The sequence below is a fragment of the Pezoporus wallicus genome, unplaced genomic scaffold (genome assembly GCF_028554395.1).
Source record: "Pezoporus wallicus isolate ANWC-B61680 ecotype Strahan unplaced genomic scaffold, APGP_CSIRO_Pwel_v1 contig_749, whole genome shotgun sequence".
Taxonomy (NCBI): domain Eukaryota; kingdom Metazoa; phylum Chordata; class Aves; order Psittaciformes; family Psittacidae; genus Pezoporus; species Pezoporus wallicus.
The window spans coordinates 1,005,520-1,028,533 of NW_026641327.1; the positions used below are offsets into that span (position 1 = coordinate 1,005,520).

The 23,014-nt window shown below is 37.2% G+C and overlaps 1 protein-coding gene across 8 annotated transcripts in view; it reads left to right on the plus strand.

Annotated features, from left to right (window-relative positions):
• Positions 1-22,781, plus strand: part of ELP2 (elongator acetyltransferase complex subunit 2) — a 39,947-nt gene extending 17,166 nt beyond the window's left edge. For 2 of the 8 annotated variants that reach the window (XM_057423006.1, XM_057423010.1), the window contains 15 exons: positions 656-751; positions 2,546-2,646; positions 4,572-4,703; positions 5,194-5,343; positions 8,547-8,735; positions 10,590-10,659; positions 12,593-12,688; positions 12,834-12,891; positions 16,825-16,897; positions 17,331-17,517; positions 19,100-19,221; positions 19,698-19,840; positions 20,329-20,442; positions 21,408-21,487; positions 22,629-22,781. In XM_057423006.1, the coding sequence (XP_057278989.1) occupies positions 656-751; positions 2,546-2,646; positions 4,572-4,703; positions 5,194-5,343; positions 8,547-8,735; positions 10,590-10,659; positions 12,593-12,688; positions 12,834-12,891; positions 16,825-16,897; positions 17,331-17,517; positions 19,100-19,221; positions 19,698-19,840; positions 20,329-20,442; positions 21,408-21,487; positions 22,629-22,720 (1,703 nt within the window). In that variant the 3' untranslated portion in view covers positions 22,721-22,781. Of the gene's footprint in view, positions 1-655; positions 752-2,545; positions 2,647-4,571; positions 4,704-5,193; positions 5,344-8,546; positions 8,736-10,589; positions 10,660-12,592; positions 12,689-12,833; positions 12,892-16,824; positions 16,898-17,330; positions 17,518-19,099; positions 19,222-19,678; positions 19,841-20,302; positions 20,443-21,407; positions 21,708-22,628 lie in introns of those variants that run through there. The other 6 variants (XR_008974004.1, XM_057423008.1, XM_057423007.1 and 3 more) reach the window with 6 other exon arrangements.
• Positions 22,782-23,014: the final 233 nt, after the last annotated feature.

The following is a 23,014-nucleotide window of genomic DNA, read 5'->3' on the forward strand; positions in this document are numbered from 1 at the left end:
GGAGATATGTTTGTCTGTGGGAGGTAAGCTGTACTGCAGTTCTCTTCCAGTTTAATAGCATACCTTTAATTTTCTTTCAAATTGAGTACATTAAGAGTTACTACAATTACTTAAATCTTGGGAAACTACTGGAGAGAACAGATAAGAATGTACAGGATTATTTAATGGTTATTTAACATGCTGTTTGAGCACTGTAACATCAGAGGCTCGCAATGCTGGTATTGAGAGGTAAGTTATTAGGCAGTTTAGGTAATATAATGACGTTTGCATGATGTGATGTGTAGAAAGTGCTCATGCTACTTGCTGCAAATTCTGATTTGTCATTTGAAGTATCTTAATGCTTGTATTTACAGTCATTTGGAGATGTAAATATGATTTAGAGTAGGGGTAGAGCCAGTGTCAGAGCATTTATTTCAAAATGCTTGAGAGCTCTCCAGGAATTCTGTGCTGCCACTCTGAGTGACCTCTTAGCGTCAATCTGGTACTTGAGGCTTATGGCAAAAGCAGCTTTTCAAGGAGCTCTTCAATGTCAATAGGCTATTGAGATATTGGTAGATGATGAAAGATGATTTTTTTTTTTCACTGAAGATACCAGAAATGACTTGGTCTTTCTTGGCTTTTAGAACGAAATATGCTTTTCTCTGATTTGTGGTAGATACTGATACGACATACGCAATTACTTTGGAGTCGGTGTTGGCTGGTCATGAAAACTGGGTGTATGCAGTTCACTGGCAACCTTCATTTTTCAAAGGTAAAATGATACCAAGCACTTAGCAGTTATGTTAAGTGTTGTGTACATAGTGTACATCACTGCATATTGCATTTGTATGTTCACTTGTCACTATAAAGTATGAAAATGTTTAAATTCTGCAAATAATGCTTTATAAGTAAATGGATGCTGCCTTTTACTCGTGTTTTCTTTAATGAATGAAGTAACTGAGCTGTACTGGCTTTATTGTAACTGATCTGTTATTTATGGAGTACAAATTTGGTATAAATTAATAGCTCTATTAGTTTACTTTGATATTTGCTTGAAATATCTGTTCTTTAGAAGGTAAGCATTAACTCAAGAGCACTCCTTTCTTTTTCTTAGAGTAGAAAGGAACAAATAACTACATTCAGAAGATCAATCCTCAGTCTTCTGCACATTAAGTACAACATGCCAGGGATTCCTTAAGTATCAGTTTTCTCTTACATGTAGTTTTAAGCATTAATGCAGATGTGCATTGGAAAAAAAAAAGTTATTTACAGTTTTAATTTTGCATTTTGCCCTAGCCTTTATCTTTCTTTTTAAATCCTTAAATTCTGGCAGCCTTGTTTGTAGTGCTGATTTGCTGGTGTGTGTTTGCCTTGTGTATAAGAGAAGGAGATTCTTGAGCACACTCAGAATGTGCTTGTGTATTTGTACTGGCAAAGGTGCCTTTTTTTATTTCCTGAGATGTGTTAGAGTTACTGATGGCAAATGACATCACCAGTACAAAACACAGCTTTGCCAGCATATATAAAACACTTGAATGGTAGAATGCAATTAGAATGTCAAAAAACCTTTGGTGAAAGACGCAGAACTTGCTTTAGAAATACTGGCTGAGTTGCCTGTTCTTTATGTTTGTTTTTTTTTTATTTTATTTTTTCTAAACAGCAATAAAAGATTTTGCCTGTCAAAGCAAGGTTTAGGCACAATATAGGCGTATAAGTCTTGCACTACAATTTCAAAAGCTGTTCTATTAAGGCCATGAAGTTTTCCATGTGTCTTACATTATGCCTCTGCATGCATGCAGCTGTTTGCATTCTCTGGCCTACCCAATCTTGGGTTCCCCAAAATAGCTTCTCCTCTTCAGTAGAGGCAGGCTGGTCTGAGAGACATACTCTCAATGCATAAGGTAGGAGGTCTGGTGCTGACGTAAGATACCACCTCATGAGGTGCCCACCAATATCTCTGTTCTCAAGAAAGGCTCCCCAATGGTTCTCCTGGGGATTTTTCAGTTGGGTGATGAGCCAGCTCCATCCTCTCCATTCTGTCTGTGTTGAGCAGTTGTCTGAAATGTTTCACTGCATTTTGGGGAGTAGTCCTTAGTACTGTATGTATTGCAAAGTGCTACAATCTGTTGAAGTCTATATTGAATCTAACACTTAATTTGGAAAAAAAAACCCTGAATATTGGCATAGAGATTATTTTGTTTTAAACTGTAATCTCTCAGTAAAAATTTATTTGGGGAATAAAACTGAGAACTGCTATGCAGTGTCTCTGTGAAGCTCTGGCTTTTTCTTCATATTTGTTTCAATATCAATTTTGAGTGAATAAGCAGAGTATGGTTGTTCTTGTGTACGTGTGTTTTACGTTTTCTTTCAGACATTGTGGCTGAAAAATACATTAACTTCTAATGAATGCTTGGCCAGAACCTAGAGCTTAAGTTTGGCACTTAAGTACTGCATTGCACACCTGATACCAAACAATTTTCTTAATGTGTTTGGATTTCAGTATGATCAAATGCTCTTAGATAGTATTCTTGTAGGTTGTAGGATAATTGTTTTCCTTGTACTGTAGATGGCAGCATGCAACAACCAATGCGGATAATGTCTGCATCAATGGACAAAACTGTGATCATCTGGGAACCTGATAAGGAATCTGGAGTCTGGCTAGAACAGGCAAGTGTCGAGTCTTTCTCACAATAATGTACAGTATTCAAGTTGCGTTTCCAACATCGTGTGTGTAGTGTAGGGAACAAAAATTCTACAAAATACTGGCATGAAAGGCAAAAGCATCTTCTTGCAGAAGTACTCGTTATGATGCTGTGTTGTGGGTAAAACTATATTTTTCAAAAAGGATGTGATGCACTATGATTTGTTTGCTTTCTTATTACCATATTGAAGAGTTTTTAAGGGGAGTTTGTGCTCAATTGTCATTTATAGCATAGCAAGCTAAGTGTTGTATGGTAACACGTGTTGTGTACTCCTGGCAAGAAGAAGAAACCTTTCTGAATTATTTGTAGTAATCCTCATGGGAATATTGTACCCAAGCAGTTACTACAGAGCAGCTGACATGCAATTCACAAGCCTGGTTTTACTCACAGTAATTTGTTCATGGGCTGCATCACTAGGTTTTTCCGCCATGTGGTCTGTTTTTTCACGTTTCGCTGTAGTATTTTGAATGCTGTTCCGATGTGGATCATCCTAAATAAACAAGTAGTACAATGAGATTTATCTAGTCCTATGGCAGATGTCTTTGTTTTCAGTTGACCTGCTTTTCCAGATTGCAGTAGTTTGGCTGAAATTGTTTGTGTTGGCTTACGCCAACCATTGTTTATGATTTTTCCGGTCACAGAGAAAGTTCTAATCCTTTCTTGGGTGAAGAAGAATTACAGTAGCGTGTTTACTTTTTCCTTTGTTCCACTGAAAAGTTTTTATGCCTTTCTACTTGAAGTGGAAATTGCTTCACAATAGGATGATCACATAGAGATACCATGTCCCTAGTTGAAATGCTTAGTTGTGGCTAAATTTACAAGCTTCTAAAAAGGGGTTGTGCAGTAAAGCTTGTTGCATGGTGTTACTCTTTGTTTTTACATTCTGTTAGCATTGGTTAGACCTCAAGTGAGCAGCTTGCAGTTCAGATTTTAACTGCAGCAATCCTTTTCGCATTGAGGGAGGGAAACCTGAGCTGGAAGCCTGCAGGGAAGAGAGGCACAAGGGGAACATCACATTTTCTGTCTTTCTCATGACAAACAAGAAGTCCTCACAAAATCATTCCCATGCTCAGAGGTGAGACTAGAATTCTGCCTCTGTCATGGCATATCAAAGTCACTTCCATGAGAGAAGTATTTTTTTGAATGAGTGCTAATAAAATGGGCACAGCACCATTTAGAATGAGGTATAGATTCATTTCATTGTGATCTTAAAAGCAGGTGTATAATAATGGGGGAATTGTTAAGAGTTTAGCTTGAGGGGAATTGTGGTCTTATCTCTTGACTAAAACTTGATAATTTAATATTTTAATGCAATTAAAAACTTGGAAGAGCACTACAGGAACTATAAGGCATTTGTGTGTGTATACACACATACATATCACAAGGGAAGCACAAAACAGAGGCCAGAATATGCTACAGCAGCAATGTAGAGCAAATTGTAGGGATTCCTGGAGAAACAGGGAAGTGGAAATACGGTAGTGAATTTTGGAAATTAAGGATTGGAGGGGCAAATAATTGGGAACTATTTTCCTTTGGACCATTTTTCCATTTTGTGCAACAGATGACAAGAAACTGTTGCATCCAATGGACTGGAGTGAACCACGGGAAGATTCCGTTCCCCATTTCATCTTGTGCAGTGTTTTCTTTCCCTTGAGGGACTGAGCAAGATCCTGTCCTTTTATGAAGGGAGGCTCCATTAAGGTGGCATGCAGCTTTAATTCCCATGATATTTTAGTTCTTAATTTTGCAATTAAAATATTCTTTAAAAGTATTTTTGTGTGTAATGCAAGCTCTTGCCTACAGCTAAATTTTCATCTCATGAGGTTAGGATGTGTTTGTATGAATGGGAGACAGTTTTCATGGATATTTAACTTCTGATTATTAATTTAGGTGCGTGTAGGTGAAGTGGGTGGCAATACCCTTGGATTTTTTGACTGCCAGTTTAGTCCAGATGGTTCAATGATAGTTGCTCATGCTTTTCATGGAGCATTACATCTTTGGAAACAGGCTACAGGTAATAAGGTACGTTGTTTTTTTTATTAGTACCTAAAAGAATTACAGTTAGATGTCACTTGAAGTAAGTTCTGTTTTTAATAGAAAAATTTAACAGTACAAGCTAAAATTAATGATTGAAATAGTCCTTCTCTGAATATAATACTCTGTGGGAGTCTTGTGCCTGCACAGAAGGGGGGTTGAACTCTCCCAGGCTCTAAAATTGGTTGCTTCCCTGTGGAGCCATAAAGTCAGTGGAATACACCAGACTCCTTAGGGGTTGTGCTTTGTTCAGAAGTGGCAGCTAAACCAATAACACAAGTTTCTTCTAGATTGGAGCAATAAATCAGTATTTGTGTCTCTTTCACCACTTCGAGTTCTAATAATTTGCTGTTTTCGATGCCTTTTGTTTTTTGGCTTTTGTTTTCTTTCTCATAAGGGCACTGATGATTTTATTTTGGTTAGAATATGTCAGTCAGTCAATTGAAAAACCCTTGCTGCTTTCTGACTTTTGTAATAGAAAGAGTGGACTCCAGAAGTTGTGATTTCAGGACATTTTAACAGTGTAGAGGATGTACAGTGGGACCCAGAAGGAGAATTTATCATCAGTGTTGGTTCTGATCAAACTACTAGACTCTTTGCTCCATGGAGAAGGAAACAAGAGACAGAGGTATGATCTTCAAAGATTTTGTGAGCTTGGTAAAGAGTGCTTGTCTGTCCTGAGTTTGGAACAAGTCACCTGAACATAACTCAAACATTGAATTGTCCCCAAGCTATGATCTGTTCAAAATTGCTTTTGTAAATGCTTGGATTAGTCATTGAGTATGTACTGGTTTCACTTTAAAAATGCTAGTGGCAGAGTTTTAGCAATTGACATAGCATGACTGCTGTTTAATCCTGAGCTTGCCTCCGGATTGCCTTCAGTTGGTGTTCTTTCAGGGTCTGCAATAATTCAGAAGTAGGTATACATGGCTGATTTTAATAACCATCTACTGCCCTTATTTAACACTTGTCTAAGGACTGCTGCAGGTAATCATAAAGTAATTCAATTTTGGTTGTGTTTTATTACACAAACTTAATCTAAGCAAAATTCTCACTGTATATTTTAAACTATTTAGGTTATGACTCTGTTTTACCGGAATCATCATCTGACCTTCCTGAGCGCAGTTGGTACACGTGCAAGCGACTTTTCAGGAAGAATTATTCCTTACTAACTTTGTATATTCCAAAATAAGTCTAAATCGTGGTAGGAGAAACCCTAAGAATGTAAATATTCCTGTTTCTAGCTGTTCACACATTTTCCTCATCTACAAATACAGCTTTTTCTGGCACAGCAGTATGAATGTTCCATTCAGGAAGCTGGCAGAAACTAGATTGAAATCATGTGAGGCCCTGTGCAAGCTGTGCTATTAGTTGGGGGAGTCAACGGGCGGATCTTACAATTGTCTCATCAATGCATCTGTAGTGTGACCAGCACAGGATGTCTGATGTTTTTTAGAGAGTGAATTTGGCATCAATGTCTCTATTTCCTTTTTTTGGGCCATACAGAAGTGGTGGCGAGCCCAGCTCAGATGCTAAGCTTTGCCTTGTGTGGTAGGAAGGGCATCTTCAGTTTCCTTCTCAGTCTTTTGCCGCAGTCTCCAATCTGGAGGGTACAACAGCTCTGTGGAAAAGATAGTATGTTGAATTTGATGTATGGTTGCAAAGTCCAGGACTAGCACATGATGTAAGTTGGCAGCATTCAAAATAGCTGTCAATACCACGTTCTCTGTGACATACTCAAATACTACTCTTTATTACTTGCTAACATTTATTCCTATTTTCTGAAAGACCCGAGTCTTCTGTGACTTACCTGTACAGCTGTTCCTTCTGTCCCTGAAACTTTTGAATTAATTGATTTAGCATAGTGGTTGCAGTCTTCATATCGAAGTTTGGTGTGAGCTGAACTATTTTACTTCCCCTCCGTGTTCTGACGCAGTATCATGCGGATGTTTCAACCAGGTGTAAATCCAAGTAGCATCAACATTTGTTGCTGCACAGGGTGTGGGAGAAAGCTATAGTATCCTGTTGGTGGGTTGAGGTGGAAGGTTAAGGTAGAAATAGATCATTTGAAGAGGTGTATTCAGGACTTCTGAACCCTGAAAACCAGGTTAGTTCTGCTGCTCATGAGCTTAGATATCAGGCTTTTAAAATTACCTGCTTTCTTTGCCATGCTGGGTTTAGCATCTGAAAAATTGTAACAGGTGACATCTGATGTTTACAGGACACAATGGATTGTTCAAATAGCTATGAAAAGTACTACAGCTCAATGTTCATGTTTTACTCTGTAAAAAGAGAACTGTGTGAAATGCAAATAATTATCCTGTCTTGAAACCTCAATTCTGATATCATACTGGGTTCAAATATCAGAAATGAGTGACAACAATCAGCTTTGATTTGTCACGCAATTTGCACCCTGATTTTTCTGGAAGAAGCTTATTGCCTGACTTACACAGCCCTCTCTTTGTTTTGGGGTTTGGTTTTGTTTTTATTTTTCATTCCTGTTTTTTATGTGGCTCCAAAGTATGCAAACATATACCTAGTAAAGACCTAGTAAAGGGTAAGAAAGGTTTATAGCACTGTTTTCATGTAGATTTTTCGGTTTGTTTGCTTGTTTTTTTTTGTTTTTTTTGAGGGGATGCTTTCTGTTTTTGTTCTTTTTCTGGTAAAAAAGTAATGCCTTTTTCTCACTGCAATAATCAAGCTCCTGTGAAAACATCAGATTTTGTAGGATCCCATTCAGATTTCCACATTTGAAACTTAGTTGAATTTTTAGTGTGATATGTGCAGTTCACAGGCAATGTTGAAGCCTTTCCTTATGTTTGTATATCTAGTACAATGTAAATTCTGTCTTGGCTGTAATTTTCCAGGCATTGTAATACTGATCTAATTCTGCTAGTTGTTAAGTCAAAAGTACACACTGTATTTTTCCAAATGAAGAATCATGTAGGAATAGTAGAAAATGACACTAAAAATCTTTTCATGAAAATGTATTTGCTAGAAAATAGATGTGGGGGTGTTTTTGTTTTAGAATAATTTTTTTTCATGTGTAGAATAGCATTTTTAGAAGACCAATATAAATAATTTAGTATATTTTTTGCTAATATTCTTTGCTTAGTGTAACTGTAAAACTAACATGTCTGTCTAATTTTTGGTTAGCTGTCAATTCTGATTTTCTTGGATTAATGCTTGAAGCATGGGTATGATTATTTTGGGAAACTAGGAAAAAAATTAATAATTAAAATGAAAACACTTCTAAAATCATAAGGATTTACCAGATGTTTTTTCTATAAGAAGCTATTTTGGTTTTGTCAGTGCTTTGCAAAGCTTCTATTAAATGGTCTCACTAAAATCAAGTACTTAAAGAGGGGAAGTAGGAACCTGTAGCCTGCTGACAGCAGTGCTGCTGTGCTTTGTGAGAGACAGATAAAGGAAGCAAGGTAATTGTAACTACCTGTCTTATGTCTTTCAGAGCTAAAGTTTTGAAAGTAGTAAATAGCATACAATCCTCCTTTTGCTTAAGCAAATTGTGTCCTATTCCTGATTATCTAGCATAAAGAAGTCACAGTAAAAGGCAGTGTGCCCTTAGTAACAAAGGTAAGCAAATGCCGTAAACATATTTGTTCATGGTCACAGTTTACTAGTTACAGGAATTGTTTGGTGGAAAAATAGGATTTAACTGGTGTATGTGGGCATACATCAGTTTTATGAATCATGCCTATAGAAGGTTGCTATTAACTTTATGTTAATAAAGTCAGCAAGTAAAGTGTTAGTACTTCTTTTGAACTCAAAATCTCTAGTTAAGAATTGTGTTTTAACTATCTGTTCATCTAGGTAACCTGGCATGAAATTGCAAGGCCTCAAGTACACGGGTATGACATGCGTTGTCTGGCGATGGTTGGCCGGTTTCAGTTTGTGTCAGGAGCAGATGAAAAAGTGCTTAGAGTTTTTTGCTCTCCCAAGAATTTTATAGAAAATTTCAGTAACATCACTGGTATTCCAGTGGAGAAGCTGTGCTCCCACGTAAGTATGCTAAAGCAGCACTAAATGAAAACACCCCTCTTTCATGTAAATAAAATGAATGCTTTAGAAAATGTCAAATTTCACTGAACTGCATAAAAATCAGATTAATAGTTCTGAAACCTTAACCTGGTTTTTCCTTTTATTAGCTTCAGTGTGTGTTGTTTTATATGTATTTTTTGGTGTCATCTTATAAAACAGATTGCATTTGTAACTTACCAAGACCGAGTCTCTGAAGATTAAAACTTACCTGTGCTCTTTTTAAAGTTGTCACACCAAGTAGACTACTGCGCACACTTTGTGGTTTGAAAGCAAACAATAAGGACTGGAAATGTGCTTCTTAATTCAAGGGTGTAGTAGTCTTGTCTAGATGTAATTACAGTTGTGTGGTTATGTGTGGTTTTGTTTTGGTTTTTTTTTTAATTGTATGCTTGGAAATAGCATAAAGCTTTTTCAGCGCTGTTGTTAGTTGTTACATGTAAATATTTATAAATATGTACTTGCTCATGCTTTATTTCCTCTTGGCATTGGAAATTTTCTTGAGACCTTTACATTCCAGTTCTTAGTTGTCAATAAGTGTAATTTCCTGCTCTGTGGAAAGATAAGACTGCTGAGTTGCTGTCCTTTCCTCCCCATTTGCTTTAAGATCTAGTTCTGTTTTTCTTTGCATTTTGTAGAGCAGACCTCATTCAATGTAGCTGCCTCTGTACGTGCCTTGCATGGTTTTTGCATTTCTGGTTCAAAAGCAGACAGTGTTTTCTGTGCAGCTTCTCAGACATGGATTAGACTTTCCATTTAATTTAACAATTGAGATACCTGGGAAAGAAATCTATTAATTTTTGATGGCAAGAAGTTACATAAATAGCTGTTTAGTGCTTTAATTCCATAAGACTTTGTAAACATGTGCGTTAATGATATTGTGCTTGCATAATGCTGGCAGATGTCATTAATTTGTTTTCATGCAGACTTTTCTTATCAGGTCTTCCTCTGAGTGCTACTTTTTTATTCATGATATCACAGTGTTTCACATGGGCTTAGTTTAAAGAGGAAGGTTTTATTAACTCTAATATACAGCTGCTCTTAAAAAACTGTATAGCTGAGACAGAAAAGTAATAAAAACAAAAAAAGCCATCTTAATATTCAAAAAGGGTTGAACAGGATTATATTTAGTTCAAATCCATCAGATTGTATTACGCCCTGGGTTGTAATGAAGAACCTTTTTTGGTTTAGAGGCCTTAGATTTGTGTGTGTATCCCACATTTTCTCATCAAATTATGAACATTTAAATAAATAACATAGTATTTTAAGTTGTCACCTAAATTATTAGTCCAAATCTGGAAAGCAGTCTTTCTTTGGACTTTTCAGACACTGTAAGGAAGGGGTTTTACAAATATTAAATCTGATCTTTTTCCATCTCTGCACAAAGGCCCCAAGTTCACTTACCCTTTCTAAATTTTTGCTTTTATCCCCGTACCTTTATGAAAGTATTTGCTGTGATGATTTGTCTTTCCTCTGTACTGTCTTGAACAGGCATATGCTCTGGTCTGTGCTGTGTACGAAGCTGTGTGTGAAGGTGTGGGCACAGGCACTCACCCTCTGTCCCGTTTTCCAAAATGCTGCTTTATTATTTCACCTCAAAACAGACCATTTCCCAGTCCTATGGTGTTAAACTGCAGTGCTCTCAGTTAATTGATTACTTAACAGATTCTGGATGAGTTGGGAGTTTTTCAAAGTGCCCCCCTTCACTTCTCTAGAAAAGTCACTCTTGGGGGTTCCTTGAACTATGGACTTTGAAATCTGAACCTACATGACGATCCATATGTAAACTTTATTTATTTATTTATTTATTAAATTCAGCAACCATCTGATCTTCCAGAAGGTGCAACTGTGCCAGCTTTGGGATTATCCAATAAAGCTGTTTTTGAAGGTATGGCTAATAAAAAATAATGGTGGTCGTGTTTCATGTGGAAACTGTGATTTAAGTGGTTGTTTTAGTGTATATCTTTTTGTTAGGTTTGTAATTGTAAGCTTGACAGAAAGTTTAGAATCTTAGAAATAAAATCGTCCAAAGTGTTTATTTCTCTGGTAGCACCTAAATATGGTGCTTCAAAATAAAAAAGCACAAGTGAGGCTCTTTCTTCCCTTTCTCAGATTTCTCCTCTAACCATTCCCTAATGTCTCTTGCAAACCTAAAATACCCTTTTCCTGGTTTCCATATTGTGTCCTGCACCTCTCTTTTGGAGGAGCCCCACTCAGTCTGCACAGTGCTCCTGAGAGTCCCTGCTGTTGACTGATCTTGATGAGTTTCACGCTGGGGCACATTGCTCTCCTTTGATGGTTATGGGAATAACCACAGCTGGGTATTATTTCCCCACCTGCTATTGTTCCTCTGTTTTCTCCATGCCCACTACCCACTCCTCTAACCCCCTAAGAAGACTGGTGACTTTTAGCCAAGAGAATTACTATTGAATAGTGTACTGTAAAAACTGGGCTCAGTCCTGTTAAAGCAGGACTCTGTTGCTACTTGTGGTTGCTTTGTAAAATACTGCTACATTCTGGAGTAGTTTTCATACTTTCCTCAAATGTTAGCCCCCTTGTAGAAGCTTAATGCTGCTTTGAGGGAGATCAGTGGCACGTTTTCTGTTCCAGTGAAAATAGCCATAACCTTTTTTTTTTTTTCCCCCAGGAATGTTTTGCATTGTGAAAGTATTAGGGAAGGAAGAATTAATTGGCCAACAGTAGCTGATGTTCTGTTGGTGAAAGGCTTGTGAGATGCCAGATGAATTTCGTTTTTCTACTGCTTTTTCATGAGCTCTGCTGAGAGGGAACAATACTGCTTTTTCCTAAAGTATTGTCACACAAAGAATAATTAATTTCCATTGATTTCTGGGTACACCCAGAAGCAGCATTATTAGTAGAAGAGCTGTAAAATTTTCCTTCATTGTCCACCATTGCCCACCCAATGCTGTCAGGTGCTGATGGCTTATGTTAAAGCCCCATAGACCTTTCTTCTTGCTTACTCTGCAGAGGAATCTTCCTCATGAGTGTTGATCACCAGATAGCAGTCTCCAATTAGATAAATATTGTTAAATTTCATTTTCAAGGGAAGGGAAGACAGAATGAATGAGAAGAATAGGTTTTCTGTTCTGCTTTTTCTGTACTTTTTTTAACCTGTGCTGTATTTGAAATGTGCATTTGGCAAAAAGTTAGATTCTGTCTGAGAACAACTGTTCCCCAACTCTGTATCTTTTTCTTAAATAATACCTTCAAAATGAAGGACAGAGTTGAATTTTAACTTAAAATTAACTGGAGTAGTGTCAGTTACTTCTGGTACTTTTGCCTAAAGCTAAGGACTGAGCCCTTGGCAGTTCTGCTGAAGTTTGCTGATTGTAGGTAAGTTTCTGCAAGTATGGCTTTTCATTTAGGGATCTACAGTAAATTTAGGAATTCACCACTTGTATTTGAGATTTTTTGCCTTAGGCATTTTCAAATATAGAAGGAGGGGTCTAATGTTGGGGAAGTACAGGTTCAACTCCTGACGACTACTTCTTCCTGGTAGATCAAAGTCTGTTTTAAAATCTCTGAAAGAGACTTGTACTGATGGAGACAGGTCAGTCTTGGAATGAAATTAATCCAGAGGTTAGATTTTAATTTTTTTGTAATTTTTTCCTCCTTATTCTCTTGTACTTTAGAATAACTAGATGGTAATATTCATATAATTGTAACTCTAGAAACAAAGGAACCTGATTTCCATTGCTTATATTGTAAAACCAATAGATTTGTTTTTTATTTGTCTAATAATTTTTTTCCCTTATATCAAGTATATTCTCTTGAGCTAATGAAGTCCTTACTTTGAATAGGCGATATGGCTGTTCAACCAGCTGAGGATGAAGAAACATTTAATACCATTTCGAATCAGTATCCTGAGGTTTATTTTCAACCCTTGATCCTTACAGGTATGATATTAATTTCTATTGTAGGAAATAGAGAATGAGGATCATTAGATATAAACTTGAAAGATTATTTGGCTGATTTTTTTTTTTTTTTTTTTAATAGATTAGTTAGAACCAAATTTGAATATGTTGTACAAATATCTTTTAGAACCTCCCCCAGAGGATCACTTGCTGCAGAATACCTTGTGGCCTGAAATTCAGAAGTTGTAAGTTTTATTTTCCTTTTTTATTTAATTTAGGAAATTTCCAGAAAGCTATTGCAACATGGTCATGTAGTCTGGTCTTGTAACTCTTCCTGTTTTACTACCTGATTGACTTTGTGTGCAGTATATTGCTTATAAAATAAATAATTTATATGTATAGAAAATTGAGGAAACAGTGCAAAAAATGGCAGAACTGATTTGTCACAAAGTTTTACTTCACTACTTGTTCGTGAAATATGCATATTTTTTAGCACAGAGCTAAGTTTTTGAATTTGTAATGAGCAGACTTTGATTGTTCCTTTAGATGTTTGTCTTTTGGAGGTCTGTTTAGGGCACTGGTCCTAGGTATTTTCATCTGTTCCACGGGAATGGTAAGGTTACTGGTTTGCTACAAGGAGCTGCAACGTGTTCTCATGGTCTTATCTGTGCTCAGGAATGTTATGGGCCTCTCTTCCCATGCTGCAGTCTTTGTTTATATCTTTCTGCTCTGCACATCTGCTTAAAACCTTGCCTATACTGAATGTCTCTTGGCATAGGGAGTTTTCTGTCTCTTTCCACCTCATGGCGCTTGCAGATCAAGTCTGTCTTTCTGGTACAGAGGTAAAGGCTGAGGCATCAATGCAGGAGCTTCCCCCTAAGCCTACCCAGAGCTGTAAGGTGCAACAGATGGAGGCAGCAGTCAATACTGTATGTGTCTAGTGGCAGAGCGAAGTGACGAATATTGAGTGAGGTGGTTACAAACCCAGTTTAGGTATTGAATACTGACAGAGCATGTTGTGGATTGCGAAGGTAATAGTTACATAGTCATGACAGTAATTGTTTTGAGGTTGAATGGTTCTTCAGCTATGTTTTGTTCCTTCTTTCCTGAGATTCACAACAATTTGCAATTGAAGGTTGTCACCTTATTTGTTCTGTAAGGATCATGGTAACACTATGCTACACTCTCACAATCTTCAAAGCTTTAGTGTCAATCTTCAAAAGAAATGAATCATCTCAAGATCTTACAGTTTATTTATCTTAATCTCCTGAAAGAGTGGTCTTAGGCAGGAGCAAGAATAATGTTGAGCCTTTGCTGATGATTACGATTGTGTTTCTACATTCCAAGTTTTGTGACTTCACTTGGGGGGCAGGAAATAAAAAGCTTTGTGAAAACAGTTTGCAGGTTGTTTTAATTTGACCAAGTAGGAGGAGGTTTTGTGGGAGCTCATCTTTACCTTCAGTCGGGCAGTTAATTTTCTTTGAGTGCTTTAAAGCTCTATTACTGTGTTTGTACTCAAAAGTGCTTATAGGAGGGAAGCTGCTGGATATTGGACCGTACCTGCACATTTTGTATTTTCTAATCATTACGTTAACTGCTTCTCCTGTGTGTGCTATGGCTGCTAATGTACCCACTCACATAAAGATACCTTATCAAACCACTTAAGTAGTGAAAAGAAGCCAAGGCCAAAATTTTTCTTCATTTAATTTTGACATTTCTCGAAGTCTAGTGAGACATGAATTTTTGATATTCTGCTAACAGGACTACTGCATATCTGCTTTTATATCCTGCATTCATTAAAATAACTGCATTTTATGATGGTCTTAGGTGACTTCTGAGCAATTTTTTCTGTTTTTAGAGACACAGCTAGTGATAGGGATTCTTTTATGCAAGGGCAACAAGATGTGAAGCATTCATAGACTTTCAGGTTTTTTCCTCAGGATAATCTTGAAAGAAATAACGTGAAATCGCATAATGTAGATTTCAAGTTGCCATAGCAGCAGAAAAACAGTGTGAGGAACTGGCTTGCTAAAAATAGCTTGTTTGTCATTGACATTTGTGCATTCCCAGCTCTAACTTGATACCAAATTTTGAAGGATTTGTGTTGGGTATTGCAAACCTTTTGCTTAAGTAGGTTTTAGTATGAAGAACTTGCTGAATTTTTTACATAATCTAATAACTTTAAAATAAAAATATGATAAATCCTGTGAGAGTGTGCTAGTCTTTATCCTCTTGTAAAATTACCATAGAGAGTTTACGTGCAGCAGGCTGTGATTAAAGTGTTGTCATAAATACATGTTTATATGGATGTACATTTCATGTAATACACTTGGAAGTCTTGAGGAATCCCTTTTGACATTAGAAAATTACTGTCATCGTTTGTGTGGACACCTTGAAAGTCCAGTTTACCAGTGCATAAAAATATGCTATGAATTGCACATTGTTAAGCCAGAATCTGTTGTGTTTGAAAGTGTAATTTCATTATCGATTCGGTCTCTCAATTATGAACATTTTTTTTGGTATTATAGGACATAATGAAGGGATCAGATTGCATGTATGGAGGCATGAGAGGGGGTTGTACTGGAGCTTCTATACTTGCAAGGCTGATACTTATTCATACAAACATCTCCTCCTGCCACTAACTTTATTCTCTTTATTGGAGACAGCACTGACCTGTATAGGCTGCCACTCTGACCTGTGGTAGTCCTGCTCATGTGACTTTGCACAAGACAGTATTTTAGGTTTTGTTTTGATTTAAAGATTACATTTTAGTGCTTCTGTTTAGCAAGAGTAAAGTTGCATGCAGGAGCTCAAAATGTTTCTGTCAAAGTGCTCTTCAATATTACATTTAAGAGATAATACCAGAGTAATTGGGGACTTGTTTCTCAAGGTGTTCCACAGGTCATTTTTTCTTTGAATTTCAGGGAATTTATACTTTTCATGGAATAAATACTTTTCAGATTTAGACAATTGACTTCCAATGGTTTTTGCTACAGAATAATCCCCAGGAATGTGCTTTAAAAATGAGCATTATGATAAAACTCCTGCTGGTGGCAGATTAAGAGGAAGACTCGCAGTAGTACCTTAATTATTATAAGATGCAATCAAATTTGCAAATTAACGTTCCAATTAACAGCCACCAGTCCCTCTCCCCAGGCACAGTTACCCTTCATGAAAAACCAGTGCATCCCCAGTCTTCAGACATGAATGTGGGAGTCTGTCTGTGGGATATGCCCAGCAGTGACTCTTCTGGATTACGTTCAATAGATAGAGACAGTAATTTGTCACTGAAACAGATGGCTGTTTTGGCTGCAAGTGAAATCCCATGAATATCAATCCCTTATAAGAACTTTGCAACACTCCTGACTTGAAGGAGTTTATTAAGAGAACTGCCCATCTCTTCAGAGGTAGGAATCAAAGGAGCAACACCTCCCCCTCCCCCCCCCCCCCCCCAACTGGTATTTAGGTGATATTTGTCCACTATTTATAGGTTTCATCTCCAGTTTTGCTTTACTTCCATTCTGTTGTCTGTTTTTAATTTGTGTTAATCTGTGTGACCTTTCTGCTTATTCACTAAATCCCAGTCCAGAAATATGAGCTTCAGTCCCAGCACAACTTGTGCAAAGACTGATCAAAAAATATATTTCTGGAGAGAGCTGCAAGGTTTGGGTTTTTTACAGTGTTGTATTCCTTCTCTAACGTGGTTTTTGTCCTCTGGTTCAGAGATCTTTCACTATTTCACAGAACAAGCATCCTTTGGTTGGGTGTTTGTGGTGGATTTCTTTGGTGACCTTCAAATGTATGGCTTCTGATTTTTTTTTTTTTACTGGTAGTGTAAAAACTGCTTTAGAAGAAAACAAGAATACATTTCATGCTGTTCTAATCTGCTTTGTTAATCCTTAGTATAGCTTCTGCAGTGCTGATGCTTTAGGACTAGGGAATGGGCTGGACATTTTTTTTCTGTAGTCAGTTCCTAAATGTGAAAGAATTTAAGCAGGTGTTAAATTTAATGCTGAACATGATTAGGAATTACTTGGGACAAAATACTGAAACACTGGTGAGAAGTTCCTGGAAGGTGCCTTTCATGTTTGCAGAGGGATTTAAATTAACATAAGAACCTTGATGCGTACTGCAAAAATGACTGTAATGTGTTAAATATTTTTTCACATTTATTTCAGATATGGACATGGATATGAAATTTTTTGTGTTGCTTGCAATAATTCAAACACTCTAATTGCCTCAGCATGTAAGGTAAGAAAAGATTCTAGCACCATCTAGTGAAAAATGCCACCATACTTCCAGGGCTGACAGAGCGGGAGTCAGAATTCAGTTTGGGCTGAATTCTGTTCTTTCACTTCAATGTGAAAAGATTTTGTATAGATGACAGTTGTCTTGTGAAAGTGAGAGAGAATGCAGATAAATTATTATTCATAAACCATGCATGATTCATTTGAAGATATTAGTAAGATAAATTCTAACAAATACAGGTATAAAACATTTACTTCCTGTAAAATCAGCATTAGTAGAAAGTAGCAAAAAAATCTTTAAACTTTTCAGGGGAAAGCGCGATCTAACTTAATTGCAAGCCTTAAAACAAGCACCCTGACATCTTTGTCTTTTGAAATGTGTTCCTTTGTATTTGCTTTTGGTAATTCTCACTGATATTTTTTTTCCATCAATACAGGCTTCCAAAAAAGAACATGCAGCAATTATTCTGTGGAGCACTGCTTCTTGGAAGAAACTGCAGAGTTTGTCATTTCACAATCTGACTGTTACCCAGCTGGCATTTTCTCCTAATGAGAAATTTTTATTAGCGGTTTCTAGAGACAGGAATTGGTCACTGTGGAGGAAAGAAGACTCATCAGAGTCAGGTAAGATATGTGAAGTGGATATACACATTTGAAGACTTCATGGTTTGTTCAATACTTTTGGCTTCAAAATACTTGAAAGAGAATTGGTAAAACTATTTTAATGGACATTTTCAGTGCAACTTTTAAGAGTTAATAGTATTGTAGACTCCTAAGTGCAGTTAATGATGTACAGGAAAGCTAGAAAGGGAATTAAAGTGTGGAGAGGAATATAATCAGGCCTTAAATACTGTTTAATTGATGGATGTAATGAAGTCTGCTATTTGTCCTCCTGCCTCCTACTTCTGAATATAGGTTTCAGATTTACTGAAATCAGGCAGCCATGCTGGACTGTAATGCTGGAACCTCAAACTGGTATTCTGTGGAGGAAAACCTTCATCTCTGTGTTCTATGCAGGCAGGACTTTGAAGGTTCTTTGCTGTACCCATGTCCTATATAGAGCTGCCTTGTTCCTGTTTGCAGGGCATGACACTTTGAGACTCTTGACAGGATTAATTTCTATCTTTGGTGTGGCTTTCTGATAATCCTGCACAATTGATTAATTTGCCTAGGACTGTCTCTGGAATAAATGCTGATAATAAAGATTCAGTTGACTTTCTTATTAAGACTTTGAGCCCTGCAAAATCATGAGGAGATTGCTGTTGAATGTTTAAATGGATTCCTAGAACAGATGCTTGTGCTGAAGGCGATTATCTTGCACTATTGGCTTAAAAGCATGTAAACACTACTGGGGTCTGTAGTTTTCCTAGAGTCTTGGCAGAGAGTTTTGGTCTGTTCATACAGTGTCTGGTTGTATCCTGGCTTGAGATTTCTGTGCTTTTCAGACGTCGGTTCTAAATCCTGGTGTATTGCCCACCATAGTTACACAGAGTTTCAGGATAAGGAGTGCACATTCTCATAGGAAGTAGAGGAAATCCAGTTTTCATCCAGATAAAAACTGGATTTACTTTCATCAGTAACTTTTCTGTCTATGAAGAACATTGTTATCAGTATAAAGTGAAACCGCTGGTATTGGCATCCTGAGAAGTGGTTATGCGAAGTTTATGTTCCAAATGTTTTCTGCCTAGGAAAACTATTCCCATTTACTGATTTGCTGATCAGCTTTATTGCCTGATTGTATGCATATTGAAATGGCAGCCTGTCTCTTTGAGAACAGATTAATCTTTACAATTAAATTATTATGATTTAAGTTCTTGGGGCTTTACTTCACAAATAAGTACTGTTGTGTAATCATTTGGTATACATGTACAGAAAATTTTTGAAGTCAATGTTTTTATGAAAAACTTATATAGAAAGAACATGAAAATCTTATACTTGGGCTTGCATTCTCCTGAAAGAGGTCTGGGTGTGAAAGATCAAACTGTTACTGTTTCAGTGTTATAAGGGCTGACTGATACAGTGTCGAACTGGTGCTAATTATCATTGTGATATGTGTTGGAAAAAGTATTTATATGGTGATGAGTATTCACAGAAGCTTTAAAGATGAGTGGAATAATGTCTGAGTATTCCTGCAGTTCTTCCTGAGGGTTAAGAGGAGTAACAATTACTTCTAACATGCAAGGGTTTTTTGTGTGTTTTACTCCAGGACCAGTCTTCAGTTGCTGTGCGTACACAGACAAAAATACAGCTGTTCACAGTCGAATCATTTGGTCTTGTGATTGGACACCAGATAGCAAGTATTTTATTACTGGCAGTCGGGACAAAAAGGTAATTCATACAAAAGAAACTTTAAAAACCCAGATTTATTTTAGATGTATTTTTAGATTAGCAGATGCTGTGTTCTAATGAGCCCATGTTCTATAAATACAGAAAAATCTTTGTGTGTGTATTACACAGAAATCAGTGAGACTTTCGTATGCTAAATAAAGTGCTTGTACAAGACTGTGGTCTGCCAGTTGGGCCTTCTCCCTTCTTTTGTCATGCAGTAAGACAAGCATATGTCGCGTAACTCTCATGGGTCTCTCAGCTGTTCTTTAACTTTCATAACAGAATCTGTTTTTGTTGTCAATATCTTTAATGAAATCAGACAGACTGTCTCAAAAGTTGAATCTTTGTAAATAGACTTTTTTTTATTAGTTTGGGGGTCATCCACTATTTTAACTAAGTTATTTCTTATTTTTTTTCTAAAATGCATTTACAAAAATACTGAAGTGAAAACTCCTAGGTGATTCTCTTTCTTACAGGTCATTATATGGGGCAGTTGTGATTTATCTGTGAATACTGAAGGGAATATGTTGGATTCAATCAGGCCTTGTTCAGCAGTGCTGGATGCTGGGGATTCTGTTACTGCTGTTAGTATCAGCCATGTGCTTACTCCTGATGGAAGGTACTGGTTTTTTTCTGTAATGCTGTTTTGTGCTATTAGGATTTTTTTCTGCTTTAGTAATTTTTCTGTGGCTAAAGAGGCCTTAAAATCTACTGGTAAAAAATATTTTGACGGTTCTTTAACTGAATGACCTCTGCTTTTTTGATTTCACAGCTGTCTTTTCAGGTGTATGGTGATTTCTCCAAACAGTATAGCAAAAAAAAAAAAAGTCATGAACAGCACACCTGAAACATATTTATTCTCCCAACAGTGCTGATCTGATGTTCTAATAACCTCCTTTTTCCTAACCAACTATTTTGTATGTTTCTGCTTTGCAAATTTTTTAATGAAGAAGCTATGATACAAATTGTGAAAAGTAAATATTGATTTGAAGGGCAAGGTGAAACACGGTTTTGAGTAGTAGTTCTTTCTAGCTTGCATTAGAGCCAGCTTCACTGAGCTGCCTACTGTAACCTCTTTCAGAACTAATGCAGTTATTCTCTTGATAGATATATTATTGCAGTAGGCTTAGAGAATGGGAAGATAACGTTGTACACATGGAAGCAGAGTGGCCAAGAACCAGCACTAGCTGATTGGACCACATGTGTTGAGATGAATAACAGGTATGTCTTGAAGTAGGTTAGGAGCAAGGAAGTATTACTCTTGAGACTAGTAGTGCTGGAGTTCTTTTAGTATAAAATGATATGAAATGGGTTTATTTTTATATCAAAAATCATTATCCTTTTAGGAGAAGGTTGATCCCTGAAAGTCTAAAGATGTCTTTAAGTCAAAACCTGGAAATAAAAAATACTGGTTATTCAGATTTATTAAAAAAAACAGAACAGAAAACCCCAGCAAACCCCAATGAAAACCAAGGGGGCAGCTTAAACCACAAAATACTTCAACCTGTGCAAATACTTTGAGAAGTCTTACCCTTTGTTTGCCCCACAAAAATACCTTTATTATCTTTAGCCATAAAGTAAGGTGGTAGAAAGTACTGAAGTGTCTGTGTATATCAGCAGAACATTTTGAAGTGGATGACAGCAAGCTTTCAAGAGCAGCTTCTAGCAGAAACCAAAGGAGTGACAAGCTGTATGTGGTGCTGCAGTGGTGACAGTTAGAGAAACTCTCTGTAAAGAGACCTTGATGTTTCACTTGAAGCACTCTCCTAGATTTTTCTTTCATATACTGGCATTGGTAGTACCAGAAATGAAGGTTGATGGTGACCTCAGCCTGCATGTGCTTGAAGTGCATTGGAAAAAGACACCAGATAACAGGAAATCATAGGCTAAAAGTCAGAAATCTGTCATATCTCAGTAATTGAAATGCTAGACCTACAGCTTAATGTAGTAAAACTTGAAATCAATAGCTGTTTGAATTATTGATAAGCGAGAGAATAAAATGTCATTAGTGTTAATGGCCCTACTTATTTTAAGAACTTAATACCTGCTGGTTGTCACAAGTCAGTTTTTCCTCAGTTTGTAGTGTTAATAGAAAAGTACTAATTATATAAATGTCGATGTTTAGATTCACATGCCCAACTGTGTGTGACATTTTGTAGCTACCTATGGATTTCTTTTTGTTGCAGCCAAAGTCATGCTCTTGCTGTGAAACGTTTATGTTGGAGACATCATGCAGGCAGAGCTGGACATAATGATCAGAACAACAGTGAGTGGTTGCAGCTTGCAAGTTGTGGAGCTGATCACTGTGTTAAGATATTCAATGTCAACAGATTTGCTGTTTAGCAAAGGCAGCTGGCCTGTCTTTGCAGAATGGATTCACAACATTTTATTTCAGCTTTTAGCCATTTTGGTTGTTGAATTTTCTGCTTTCTGCTGTGGAAAGCAAAGCATCTGACATGTAACTTATTAAAGCAACTTTTGTGGTAGTTTGAAATGTCAAATTTTTTTTTTTTTTAATTCTGCAGTTCCAGAAATACGAAACATTTTATATGTTTTGGTTGGTGGATATCCTGGAACTGAGGGATGGGAGGTGCGGTAAGGTGTGGGAGAAGGATAATGAGACAGCTTTGTTCACTGTGACTCCAAGGGTAGGTGGGAAGCTGCCGATACTTGTATAGTTCTGTGCTTGGGGTTGCAAGTGGAATACTGAATTTTTTTGGAACTCTTTATTCCTATTAAACTTACCTGTCAGTCAGCCTGCCAGGGCTGCCACTGAGTGTTTAAGCATGTGCAGAGATCAGAGTTAATATACAGCTTTCTCTGATTGCCTTCTGAATGTATATTACAGCCCTGGTCCAAGTCTTAGACCTCCTTATTTTCAAAGTAGTTTGTGTTTGCATGCTTGGACAGGCCTGCTTGTTTGTTTTTATTCCTTTCTTTGGCTGTGCAGACTGCTGGGCTCATGCCTCTTGGTCATATGGTCATATTAAAGCTTACTGCGCAGACCACTTAGATCTTCTGGTGTCTCCCTTTTGTACCTGTGAGCCCTCTCTCAGCACAGTGCTATAGAAGAACTACCTCTTACTCTGCTTGAAGGCTGTCCTCTATGGTTTGGGCTGGAAAAGCTTACAAGTATCACTAGGAAGGAGCTAAAAGGTGGCAGCCATTCCTTACACTGCCTTTGGACTCTAATTGACTTTTGAGTGCCTTATCTATTCTGGGTTCTTATCTATTCTGGTGTAAAACAGGTTAATTTAATTGTCTCGTAGTGTTGGAATGTAAATAGAATGGTAGTAGGTAGTGAGTACTTCAGAATTAAGCCTTTACTTCAGCAGGTCTGTACCTGATTCCAAAGTCTAATTTAGAAATCGGTTAAACTTTTGAATGAAACAATTTTTTTTTTCCAGAACCACTTGCTACCCAAACTGGTAGCTGTCACAGTTTAATCCCAGCCCGCAACATGCAGCCACTCTCTTACCCTCCACCCATGGTGGGATGAGGAGGAGAATCGGAAAACAGGGTAAAACCTGTAGGTTGAGATAAGAACAGTTTAATAGTTGACATAATAATAATAATAAAATAATAGTAGTAGTAATTGTGATGAAAAGGGAGACAACAAAAAAGGAGAGAAATAAAACCTAAGATGTCGAAATGATGCACACCACCCACTAACTGATGCCCAGCCTATAGTGGTGATCAGTGGCTCCCAGCCAACCCAATTCCAGTTTATATACCGAGCATGACAATCTGTGGTATGGAATATCCCTTTGTCTAGTTCAGGTCACCTGTCCTA